General features: G+C 42.0%; 1 protein-coding gene across 4 annotated transcripts in view; it reads left to right on the plus strand.

The window, feature by feature from the left end:
- The window catches only part of ano11 (anoctamin 11), a 47,647-nt gene that overhangs the window by 17,505 nt on the left and 16,626 nt on the right, over nucleotides 1-13,516 (plus strand). For all 4 annotated transcript variants that reach the window (XM_068017353.1, XM_068017354.1, XM_068017355.1 and 1 more), the window contains 7 exons: nucleotides 3,254-3,419; nucleotides 5,587-5,677; nucleotides 7,442-7,538; nucleotides 9,164-9,307; nucleotides 10,342-10,479; nucleotides 11,598-11,696; nucleotides 13,389-13,491. In XM_068017353.1, the coding sequence (XP_067873454.1) occupies nucleotides 3,254-3,419; nucleotides 5,587-5,677; nucleotides 7,442-7,538; nucleotides 9,164-9,307; nucleotides 10,342-10,479; nucleotides 11,598-11,696; nucleotides 13,389-13,491 (838 nt within the window). The remainder of the gene's footprint in view (nucleotides 1-3,253; nucleotides 3,420-5,586; nucleotides 5,678-7,441; nucleotides 7,539-9,163; nucleotides 9,308-10,341; nucleotides 10,480-11,597; nucleotides 11,697-13,388; nucleotides 13,492-13,516) is intronic.

Genomic DNA, 13,516 nt, shown 5'->3' on the forward strand with positions numbered 1-13,516 from the left:
GAAAAGCCTGTGAGGTTTATTCCTTGTTGCCAGATGAGAGTTCATTTAATTATGAACTGACCAACAATGCTGTCCTTGGGCATATGAATTAGTACCCGAAGCCTACTGCCAAAAGTTTAGAACCCTCAAAAAGTAAGCTAATCAAACTTATCTGGAGTTTGGAAGAAGTAAGCAGCTGGCTTTTGACCAGTGGCTGAGGGCTCTTAAAATAAAACTCAGTTATGAGACTCTCAGAGAAGTACGTTAGAGGAATTTAAAAACTCTCCCCCATTCTCAATAAAGACCCATGTAGAGGAGCAGTGGGTTTCAGGGAGCCCGGCAGGTGGCCTTTCTGGCCGATGAGTTTGCTTTAATTTATAAGTCGGTTTCCCAGGGGAAAACCTTTCCTAATCACTCCCACAAATCTGAAAAGGACAAAGGGTGGGAAGGTGATATCCGCCCAGGCAGGAAGAGAAAGGAAAGCCCTCCTCCTGCCAAAAAGGAAGGTGCTGTGAGCAAGAGCGAGACCCAGAGCCCTGTGTGCTTCCATTGTAATAAGGCAGGGCATTTAAAAGCTGACTGCTGGAAAATAAAGGAAAAAATGGTAGGGTTAGTCAGGGAACACCCGCTCAGTGAAGACAGGACCCTGATGGAAAACACAGAGCAAGCTGTGGCTTTAAGATTGCAACCCAGGAAGCTTATTACGGCCAGTGCAGGAAAAGTTAATAGGATTCCTGAAGGTTATCAGGGTTTTGTGTCTGAAGGGAAAGTAACCCCATACCCGTTGAGTGGGGCAAGCAAGCCCATAGTGAATCTCAGAGACACAGGGGCCACTAGATCCTTTTTACTGGGAAAAGGCCTGACTTTCCTCCTGGAGAGTACCATGAACCAAAATGGTGGTGAATGGTATTGGAGGGCAGTGTATGCCTGTGCCTGTACACTGGGTGCACCTGTAGTGCAACCTAATTTCAGGACCAGTGAACGTAGGGATTGTCCCTAGTTTGCCCGTGGACAGGGTTGACCTGCTCCAAGTAATGATATGGTAGGGGTGAAGGTGGTAGCTCCCCCAGTAGTGAAAGAAAGACTGCAGGAGGTCAGAGAGACAGGGCAGTGGCAGGAGACAGTTCCCTGCAGTTTCCCTGAATATGTAGTGGATCAGGCCATGATCAAACCAGCTCCCCCAGAGGAGACTGCATTGGTACTACAGGCAGATGACCTTGAGGTCTGCCTGTCCGAGGCTTACTTTGGAAAGTTAGGAGACCCAGGGAATGAATTAAATGGATTTTCCCTAGGTGAGGCTCAGTGGGCCAACCCAGTATTGTGAGAGTTAGCACAGGCTGCCCAGTCTGAAAGTGAAGCAGAGGGAGTCCCTGACTGCTACTATTTAAAGATTGAGGTACAGATGAGGAAATGGAGTTCTTCTCACAGACTTGAGGGCAAGGAGTGGATAGCCGTTCACCAGTTAGTGGTGCCACAGAGGTACCGGGGAGAAATATTAAGAAGGGCCCACGAGACTACAGTGGCTGTATATGCCTATACGAAAGACCAAAGCCCGCATAAGGCAGCAGTTTGACTGTCCAAAATTCCACAAAGATATGGTGGAGTACTGCAGCAGTTGCCACATGTGCCAGGTTGAGGGCAAACCCCAACCTACAGTGAAACCTGCACCCCTAAGTCATGTACCGGTGTTAGGAGGACCCTCTGGCCGAGGGCTGATGAACTGTAAGGTACCCCCACCAAGAGCAAAAGGGGACAGACAGGCACATGGCTAGCAAAAGTTTATAAAGAGAAGGGGAAAAAGTGACCAAGAGGGCAGGTTAAAGGAAGCTCGGGAGGAATCCTGGATGAAAACCCCCTACTGTCCGGTCAACCGACCCCAAAGAATTTGAAAAGTTAGACTCCACATCCTCCTATGTAAATGCAGTCTCTCCTCCCGAGTTGCTAACAGCATTTACAGGAACCTGCAGAGACAAAGAGAGACCTGTAAGGGGCACAGAAACCATGAGGGTGATGCCTCACATAGTCGAAGTGTCACAGGAGAGTGCAGTCAAGCCTACACAAATACCTGCAGGTAGAATGTCCCAGAGGACAAAGGGGAGATTAATAAAGAATCCTCCACCATAGTCCGAGGAAAAGGGAACCACCTATCCCCTGAAGTCAAAAGTCTTTGCATGACTCAGAGAGTTCAGTATAGACCTGCTCACTACTAACTCTCCTGAAAAAAAGGGAAATTAAAGCAGCACTGGTACCCAGAAAAGACAATTTTTAATAACCTTTAAGATTGATGAATGAATGGAAATGAATGCGAAAAATACATGGTTTTTCTTTCTGTATCTTATACTTCTCTCAATCCTTGTAATGAAATGCGCCGTTTCTTTTCAAATCGCATTTCATTCCCCTGGGTGTGGAGGTATCTTGCAGTCGCCCACCTGCGAAGAATGAGGCACACATTATTTCGCCACCTGAACATTAAAAACTTAAAAATGTTGCTGGGAAGAAAAGAGGGCCTAGCACAAGGAATTGCCAGGCTCCTCGTTGGAAAGACCTTTTTTGCATACTAGCAGACAGTGTTGGAACAAAGGACCCAGTCCCTGCTTCCCCAATACACAGAAGACCTGGTCAGACCAGTATAGTCACATGACTAACTGACAGTTGGAGTTTTTTGAATTTGAACTTGCCACAGAGTTTTGAAACTCAGAAAGCTGTATGCTCCTGGACTGAGAACATCTCTCTCCTGTCTGCTCTCATCTTGCTCTCACCAGCTTCGAAAACCATTGAAGACACATGAACCCCAAGAGAGAAAAGTCTCCTACAGTGAACAAGGTTTAAGAAGAATACTGGGCCCCAACGAAAATCAAGACTACTTACAAAAGGACTATAGTGAACTCGAAGCACAGTAAACAAAGAATCGCTTCTGATTTTGCCTCAAACCTCTCCATTTTATTTTTCTTCTGCTCTTTTTTGTCCCCATTTGCATGTGCGTATCGCGTATGCATGCTATTGTAGGGCACGGCGTATTTCCGTGGACGTTAAGCGAATTGGAGTTTAAGTTTGAATAAATTTCACTTTTCTTCTTTTAAACCTAAGTAAATCTGCTGTGCTCATTCACCAAGGGAGAGCTCAAAACACAGAGTGTTTAAAAATTAAACCCTGTTACAATAAGACCAGGTGAAGATAGTAAGAGACCCTAGACACCTTTCACACCTGGTCGTAACAATATTCATAACTCTTTTTTTGTACTGACATCAGTTGGTGTATCTTGTACTGTTTTTAGGGCCCGTATGAATTGCCAGAGTATGAAGTACCTCCAGAAGATCTGAATCCAAGACAAAGTTTGTATAAGTACTGGGCCCGTTGGTCCAAATGGTATAAATATCAACCACTTGATCACATTCGAGAGTACTTTGGAGAAAAGATTGCCATTTACTTTGCTTGGTTGGGTGAGTTCCTTGTTCTGTGGTTCCTTGTGTAAGGAATGACTAAGAAACAGTTAACAGTTATACTTCTATAACAATGGGTCCAATACTACTTTTTCTCTCTTATCCGGGCCAGGCCTGTGATGGGTGCAATTTCAACAATAAATATATTCAGGTCTGATTCAGTAGGACCCACTTTACATAGAGTTAGGACATAGGAAATAGGAGCAGCAGTCGGCCATTCGGCCCCTCGAGCCTGCTCCGTAATTCAGCTAGATCATGGCTGACCTACCTTAATGCCATTTTCCTGCACTATCCCCATATTCCTTGATGCCTTTAATATCTAGAAATCTATCAATCTGTCTTGAACATACTCAGTGACTGAGCCTCCACTGCCCTCTGGGGTAGAGAATTCCAAAGATTCACTATGTCCCCTGGTTCTAGACCACTGCCCCCAGCCAGGGGAAGCATCCTTCCTGCATCTACCCTGTTGAACCCTGTAAGAATTTGTATGTTTCAATGAGATCACCTTTCATTCTTCTAAACTCTAGAGAATACAGGCCCAGCCACCTCAACGTCTCCTCGTAGGACAGTCCCACCATCCCAGGGATTAGTCTGGTGAACCTTCGTTGCACTCCTTCTTTGACAAGAATATCCTTTCTTGGGTAAGGAGACCAAAACTGTACACAGCACTCCAGGCGCGGTCTCATCAAGGCATCTTTACCTCTGTACTCAAATCTTCTTGCAATAAAGACCAACATACCATTTGCCAATTGGTAACCAATTGGCTGCTGCACCTGCATGTTAGCTTTCAGTGACTCATGAACAAGGATGCCCATGTCCCTTTTGTTCATCAAAACTTCCCAATCTCTCACCATTTAAGAAATACACTGCATTTCTGCTTTTCCTACCAAAGTGGATAACTTCACATTTTTTCACATTATATTCCTTCTGCCATGTTCTTGCCCACTCACCTTAGCCTGTCTAAATCCCTGTGAGCTTCTTTGCATCCTCCTCACAACCCACATTCCCACCTAGTTTTGTGGTCATCAGCAAACTTGAAAATATTATATTTGGTCCCCAGATCCGAATCATTCATGGAGATTATGAATAGCTGAGGCCCAAGCACTGATCCTTGTGGTACCCCACTAGTCACAGCTGCCAACCTGAGAATGACCTGTTTATTCCTACACTCTGTTTTCTGTCCATTAACCAGTTCTCAATCCATGCCATTATATTACCCCCAATCCCATGTGCTCTAATTTTATGTACTAACCTCTTGCATGGGACCTCATCAAAAGCCTTCTGAAAAACCAAATACATCATATCCCCCTTCATCTAGTCTGCTAGTTATCCTCAAAAAACTCCAACAGGTTTGTCAAACATGATTTCCCTTTCATAAATCCATGTTGACTCTGCCCAATTTACCATTATTTTCCAAGTGTCCAGTTATCACATCCTTTATAATAGATTCTAGCATTTTCCTATTACTGATGTAAGGCTAACAGGCTTGTAGTTCCCCATTTTCTCTCTTCCTCCTTTCAGCAAAGCAGTTTGACTCAAGGTAATATTTCTGTCATCACACACAACAAACAACTGTCTGGTATTGCTTCTTTGTTATGGAAGCTAAGCATTACTAAACATGTCATCAATGCACATTTTCATTGACATTGCCAAGGGCAAGCAGATCTTTCAGTTAATATTTGTATTTAGCACAGAGAGAAAGAGAAAAGCTGAAAATTAAGGAGGTGAGAGTAAGAGGGAAGTCAGGTGGAACTTATTCACCAAAGGGGAAGGCCATTGAAGTGGATGGCAGACAATTAGATGTAGTTTTGGAGAGAAAGGATTGACAGATACGTTGAAAAGTGATTGGGAGATGTAGTGAGAAGGGATTGAGAATATGATGTGCCATTTGTGTCTGCCTTGTGTTTCTTGTATCCCAGAAACCACATGGACCATTTTAGTCTCTGGAGTCTTTGTGACTTTCCCTGAAAGCAATGGCAGATTTCATATGTTGGAATTGTAGAGAAGATGGCACACCTTTGGTAACTGGGAAGCTTTCCTCTGGTTGTATTGACCATCACCACCTGGCTATGTTTTGACATTAAGTAATCCAACTGATGATGAGAGCACTTAGGAAGTTTGCCACACTTTTTTGTGTAAATGGAACCTTTTACCTCCTTCTCTGCAGGTTTTTACACAGCTTGGCTTCTCCCTGCTGCTCTACTTGGGACATTTGTTTTCATCGCTGGACTGATGTCAATGAATAGGAACAAGCCAGCGTAAGTCAATGAGTTGCAGGAACTGCACAACTACCAAACTCTATGTAGTTACCAGACGAAACAGCCTCATATTTACCGGAAAGGACAACTCTCACGAGCACTGATTCTAAATCAACCTCGATATAGCATAATTTATCACATGTTGGGGCTCTGGACTACAGGAGCCTTGAATTAAAGCAAGATATCAGGTCTGATAGGACACCTGGGTTTTTGAATATGTTCATAGTACATGAAGTGTGAGGAAAATGTAGGACCCCTTAAGCATATGAGAGATGAGATAATTAGGAGGCTGACAGCTGGAGGCATTTTTAAATGGATTTTTTCACAATCATTTCGATGTCAAAAGATTTCAGTAGTTTTCCTACTCTGATATCCAGAGTCTTTGGGAAGCCATGTGAATTCATGAGAGTGATGATTATTGAATAGCAGCAAATAAAGCATTCGCATAAAAAACATTTGCGATACAATGGAAATGTGAAGTAGAAATGGTGGAGGGACTTAAATGTGGAGCTCATCAGACAGAGATTTAGTATGAAAGCAGCAGAAGATAGCAACTGTGACACAAACTCTAAGATAGTCAAAAGAAAGGATCTATAAATTACAACTTAATGTCTTTAATGAGATAAATATTGAAGTCGATTTTGATGGAAGCACCATTTAAAGAAATTTAGTGAGAATAAAAGCAGATCACCATAAAAAATGTATTAAGATGGTTTGAATATGTGACTTGAGTCAGTGGATAATGGTAGTGTGATGGATTTTGTTTGTTCATTTAAGTGGATTGTTTGCTGCTTATCCATCTTTTGTAGATGCAAAATAGAAAACCAGATGGATTTTGTATATTAATGTTTTCAGAAAGCTTTTGATAAAATTCCTCAAGACTTGAAATGCAAATCTCATGGAATCCAGGAGGATGTAGTGAATTTATGTAATTTGATGTTGTCAATGTTATTAATTAACTAGTGAATAAAAAGCTTAACTGAGTAGTTGAATGCAACTAGCATTTCTGTTGAAAAATGGAAAGCAGGACATACTGCTTGTAAACTTAGCAAACATAACACCATAAAGGTTATATAATTAATTACATAAAAAGTATCAGAGACCAGATTCAGCTGTACCGGATTACCAAACGTTTAAAACTTTGGGACAATATTGGGCAAATAGAATAAGAATGTAAGAAAGCTGTGTCTGGCAATTCAGTGGGCAAGTGCACTGCTTAGAACAGAACTGAGTCAAACATACCAAGAAGGTCCCGGTTCTGATTCCCAGTTTGTGATAAGTTAGGTGGCCTCATTAAGGGCAGCAAAGAGGATGCTACAATTGCCCTCAATGCTGCTGGACTGGGGAAGTCAATACAGGTCCGGTTCCTGCTCCTGATCGTTATCTGGAATCTCAATTGGAAGGTATGTGCACACGTGTATACTTATGGGGTGAGAATAGGTTTGGATGTGGTTGAATGTCCACCATGGTCAAGTAATCCACTTTCACTATTTAATCTTGTTCATGTAGATTGGCTATTTCAGTGAGGTACCTACGGGCGGCTGCTGTGAAATTGTACCCCAGAATGATTCATTGACTTTGGGAAAGGTTGGAAGAAAACTTGGTGGGGAAGGGAAACGTGTGGGAAAAGAGAAGGCATTCAGCCCATGTCACCAGTTGCCAACCCTGTTGATGAAGACCAATGCCGAATATGCATGCAGTGTGACAGAGAGACTGTGTACACAGATCTGTAGATACATTGACCATGTGTTTTACTGCTTGCAGAAAAGAGATTTGTAAAAGCAGCAATCAGTACCTCATGTGTCCTCTCTGTGACAGCTGTAGTGCCTGGAATATTTCGGATATCTGTTCCATGGTTAAAGTAAGTCTGTTAAAACTGTGGTTATTGTTTGTGTCTGCTTGTGTGAATATATTTATATAATGGTGCCTGTGGTTATGTAACTAACTTCATTAGGTCAACTGATATAGAGACTTTTGGTTCCAACATTCTTTGATATCTTATTGATGATGTGGGTCCCACAGCTTTTCACATCTGTGCCCATGGAGTATCACATTGTAGAGATATCACAAAAAGCTGATTGTTGCCTGAGGACAGTCTGGTGGTGAATAATTTGCAACTTACTTGCTCATGTAGCAAGCCTGTTGTGCCATTCAATGAGATCATGGTTAATCTGTGACCAAACTCCTTATAGGTCCTACAGGAATCACAGAATTATTACAGTGCAGAAGGAGGCCATTCGGTCCATCATATCTGCACCAGCTCTCTGAAAGAGCAATTCACCTAGTGCCACTCCTCCAACTTCTCCCTCATTTACCGATTAGGTACACTACAGCCTGCCGGACTGAACATTGAGTTCAATAATTTCAGAGCATGACGGGCTCCCCATTTTACTTTTATTTTTAGTTATTTTTTCCTTTTTTTAATATATTTTTTTGTGTTTATTTTATTTTATTTCATCTTAGTTTGTTCAGTTTGCTTACCCACTGTTTTTTTCATGTTTGTACTTGTGGCTGTTCAATTTTCAGTCCATTAACACCCTTTCTGTACTAATGCTTTGTCTTTCAACACACCATTAACATATCTTTGCTCCATGACCTTCTGGTCAGTTATTCTGTGACCTCGTCCTATCTACACCTCCTTTGTTATCTCTTGCCCCACCCCCACTTTACTTGCTTATAACCTTTTACATTTCTAATATTTGCCAGTTCTGGAGAAGGGTCACTGACCTGAAACGTTAACTCTGCCTCTCTCTCCACAGATGCTGCCAGACCTGCTGAGCATTTCCAGCATTTCTTGTTTTTATTTCAGATTTCCAGCATCCGCAGTATTTTGTTTTTAATGAACATGAAAGAGCTTTGTCACTCACTCATTACTGTCCCTTTGTTTCATCAATTAAAAATTGACAGTTCTTCGTACTCATTATTACATAGAATTACAAAGAAATGACCGTATAGAATCAGGTTAAATGGCCCAACTGATCTTTGCTGGTGTTTATGTTCCACTTGTTCCCATCCTGCTTCATCTCACCCTGTCAATATATCCTTCTCTTCCTGTCTATCTCACCTACATCTCTAGTTTCCCCTTAAATGTATCTATACTATTCACCTCAGCTCCTTCCTGTGGTAGTGAGTTCTACATTCTAAACACTCTCTGGGTAAAGAAGCTTCTCCTGAATTACTTATGGACTTGATTAGTGACTATCTTATATTTATGACCTCTAGTTTTGGCCTCCCCCGCATGTCTACCCTATGTAATTCATTCATAATTTTAAAGACGTTTATTAAATCACCCCTCAGCCTTCTCTTTTCTAGAGAAAAGAGCCCCAGCCTGTTTGTTCTTTCCTGATGGCTATGACCCCCATATTAATTAATCGAACATAATTCAGCAATGACCGTAAGATCCATTTCTTAAAGATTTACACTCTAATGGGAAATAACACAATTCTGATTTGTCTTTTGTTGTCTCATTACTTCTTTCCCTTGCAGCTGGGCTACCTCTTTGACCATCCTGGCACAGTCTTCTTCAGCATCTTCATGTCTTTCTGGGCAGTGACCTTTCTGGAGTTTTGGAAGCGTAAGAATGCCACCCTGGCATATCATTGGGATTGCGTTCACTTTGAGAAGGATGAGGTGAGACTAAAAATAAAGAAAGAGGTGTCAATGGTTCAACCTGCAAGTCCAGTCCAGTCATGCCTGGCTTAGGTCAAGATCCTGAAAGCTTAATTCTCCCTTTTCTAGGCAAATCACATGAGGTTTCAACATTTCTATTGATAGTAAAATCTTGGGTAATTTTTCATATCTTCTGAGATGATTTGAATAATGTAGAGCTGACATGAAAATCTTCCCATTGGAAGGAAGGTGCACAAGGCTTGTTGATAGCATTTGGGTAGCGATCATGTTTCTGGGCACTGTTACAGTCTCATTCTAAATAAAATAAAAACATTGTGTAAAATCATAATAACCAGAAGGGGTGGATGACAATATTGTGCTAATGAAATAGTTGATTTTCTGAGCAGCTATAGGCAACCGATGTACTCTGGGACAGCACACTGACTCAAATCTACGTTGAGCATTGCATCCTGGAGATGCTTACCCAACCAACCTCTCCAAGTATAAACATGATCTCCAGATACTCTGGGCCTTTCTAGCCCACCTAAGTAGAAGGTGCTGAATGATACCAAGGAGGCAATGAGGCACAATGATATAATTTATGATTTTTGCCAATTTATAATACACCTTGCAAGGAGAGCAAATGATTCAACCAGGTCCAGAAGCTGTCATACTGATGTGTTGAATGAGGAAAGGATGTTTTTTGTATGGGCGACTGTCTCTACTAGTGCTTCCCATGTAGGAAAGAAGAGATGGGTGTTAGAGTCATCTCTCTCATGTGTCCCACACAATTGGAAAGTAGATACATGACTGATCAGTTGCTGTTTGACTCTGTTCTATTTGGCAGTATAGTATTGCTATAAAATGTCAGGTTTGCGCCACTGTTAACACTCACTGATCCCCTAAACCAATGTTGAACCATTCTTTTCAATGCTTGTATGCAGAATGGTACTGGGTATTAACAATAGGGTGAAATGATGGATGATGATACCAGACCTCAGAGAGTTAATGCCAACACTCAGATCTCCTTCTTAACAGCAGCTCTTTTCCTGCAGGAACGTCCCAGACCTGAGTTTACAGTAATGGCACCAACGACGGAACAGAATCCAGTCACTGGGCTCAACGAGCCGTATTTCCCTCAGAAAGACCGCCTGTCCCGAATCATCACAGCATCCATGGTTATTATAATTATGGTGAGAGGACAGATTTTATTTGAAAGAATAGGCATTTAGGTGCTCCTGTCTTTTCGAACCTGGGTCCAGACTCGGATTCATGGGCAATTGTTCTAGCAGCCAAGAATTATGAATTTCATTTCTGACTACAGTATTTCTTCAATTCCTGGGGAAAGCCTGCACAGAGGAAACTTGTGAAAACATCGACAGGCCAAGCAAGCAGCCCACTTGCACAGAGAAATAGTGGTGGTCCATGCATCTGCCACACATACTTATATTGTTGTTCTAGCAGAGGTTGATTTTCTCTGAATTGCTGGCAGCAGAGCCACCTCACCTTACCAAAGTTGGGACTGGCACCAGCATCAGTATGTGAAGTAAATGCCTCAACTGACATCTCAAAATAATAGTAATACTAGGCTTGGTTAAAATGGAAGGTAGATCTAAAGTGAATAAACACAGGGATAAGCTTTGAATTACTTGTCATCCTTTTGTTTGCTACATAATCACTCCTATGCTACACATGCTCCTGACAATTAGGTTGTGATGATTTCTCATGTCCAGCACACAAGGTCCTATGCAAAATGTAAGTGATCTGACCAGTTTAGTGCTCGTTAAGATTAAGACAGTGCTGAACATAGGAAAGTTTTCATATTGTGTTTCCACTGTTTGGAAAGAACACTCCTGGTTTAAGGTGGGGGGTGGGGGGGTGCGACTGCGGAGGGCAATGGATTGTGCTTGTTTATTGGGGAATACGGAAGGGTATTGGTTTGTGGTGGTTTAATGGGAGTGGTGGAGAAATTTGGCTGTATTGGCTTAAGGGGGGTGTTGGAGGCTTGTTGGGTTTTGTTGGTTTAATTGAGCTGGTATTTATTGCTTCTAATAATTTTGATGAAATACTAATAGTTATTTCCATTCTCTCCTTCAATCCTCCCTTTTTGACTTTTCGTTTCTCCCCTGCACACTCTTCTCATTCTTCTTGCAACTTCCTTCTTGTCTATCATCTTCCATTTCTCATTCTCTTTTTTTTAATATCTCCTCTGTTACTGTCCTCTCCTCCAACCCATTCTTTCTCTACCTATCTCTTAATTCTTCCTTCGATTATCACTCTTTCTATTTCACATATGTCCTGACTGGCCCAGCTGTTTGTAGTGCTGATTTTCCTGGTGACCGTGGTCGTGTACCGTGGGATTGTCAGTATGATGATATACCACACAGGCAACGCTATTCTAATGACTCAGGTGAGAGAAGGATAACCCACCCTGTGGATTAACTACTGTGTGCTGTTCAAAGTAATTAGGGCTAATATGCATGTTCAGGTTCCAATGCGCATTAAGTTCTGCTGCAGGAGCCAAACATAATTTATTATGATATTGCCTTTTAGCTAAAATCAAGTTTCTAGTGACCACTGCTTCTAACGGCACTAATTAACAATATCATTCAGGTAACATTGGATGTGAGTAATGGAAAATATCATACTGGTGTAAATAGTAGATACTGTTCTGGCACTGAGGCAAAGGCACATCATTGGAGCAATGTCGAGGGAGCTTTACTCTGCCTGTAACAGTGTTGCACCTGCCTGGGAATGTGTGTTGGGACGGTGTAGAAGGAGCTTTACTAGGTATCTAACACATGCTGTACCTCACCATGTTATGCTTGATACGGCAGTCTAGAGGGAGCTTAATTGTGTATTTAATCCATGCTGTACCTGACCAGAAAAAGACTGAGGCTGACACTTGGTGTTTGAAATGGAAAGTGCTGCATTTTTCAACATTATCAGTGGCAACAACTTGCACTTACATGTAAAATAAAAGCAAAATGCTGCAGATGCTGGAAATCTGAAATAAAAGCAGAAAGTGCTGGAAGTACTCAGTAGGTCTGGCAGCATCTGTGGAGAGAGAAACAAGGTTAACTTTTCAGGTCTGTGACCAGAACGGATGAACGGTCACAGATCTGAAACATTAACTCTGTTTCTCCACAGATGCTGCCAGACCTGTGGAGTATTTCCAGCGCTTTCTATTTTTATTGCATTTACATGTACCTTTCAGATAAACAATGTCCCACAAATAAGCATAATGACAACAGTTGCTGAGTTAGGAAGCAAGAGATGGATGTTGGAGAGCTTTTTAAATCTGGGGGGAAAGATTAGGGAAGGACGGTGCCAGTTGAAGAATTCCATTACTGGTGATTTGGCAAAGGGAAGAAAGATGTACAGAAAGTCAGAGAAACAGTGTTCAGGGGGGAAACAGGGCTGGAACAGATTTCAACAATAAAATGAAGCAAAGGATAGGCCAAAAAGGGCTTTTGTAGATGAATACAAGGGTTGTGAATTGAAAGGTTGGGGAACAGGGAAAATTGTACCACTTGAGTGAGAAAGCTACAAGGACAAGCCAGCTGTGGTGTAGATTGGACAGTGGAAATGAATGAAACACATGGCTTCAATATTAAATGTGCAGTGGCGAACTGGTTGAAGATTAATCTCTTGAGGTCAGGTAGCTACTTAGTTTAAATATATAACCTGTTTTGATGTGTGTAAACTGGCTTGCAATCTGGGTCACCCTTGCTAATAATAAATGTCACTTCTGACATTACCCCATAGTGAAAACTCATGATTCATGATCTCCAGATCTCATGTCCAAGCAGAAGATCCTGAATCATCTTAAATCTTTGGTACAGTGGGGGAGGGGGTCTTCAAATAGTGCACCTGCAAGTACGTGCTGGTTAGACGACTAGGACAGCCCCTCGCATATAACATTAAGATCCAATTTTCTCTACTCCTCTCCTGAAGTTGCTGACAGTTTTTGGGATGCAGTTCCACAGGTGGCAGCAGCCCTCTGATTTCTCATCCAAGTGTCCATTCATCATGTATAGTTATGTTACACATGTTCTAATTGTTGGGGTTGTACTCAGTGCATTACATTCATCCCTGACAGGCTGGAAACATCGCAAACATCAGCAGCTCCTTGGCAAGCCTTATACTCATCCTGCTGATGGGTCATTTCTACACTTCACTGGCAGCAAAGCTCACCAGATGGGGTAAGGAAACTATCACAGGCTACCA

Source organism: Heterodontus francisci, chromosome 37, assembly GCF_036365525.1.
Source record: "Heterodontus francisci isolate sHetFra1 chromosome 37, sHetFra1.hap1, whole genome shotgun sequence".
Classification (NCBI taxonomy): domain Eukaryota; kingdom Metazoa; phylum Chordata; class Chondrichthyes; order Heterodontiformes; family Heterodontidae; genus Heterodontus; species Heterodontus francisci.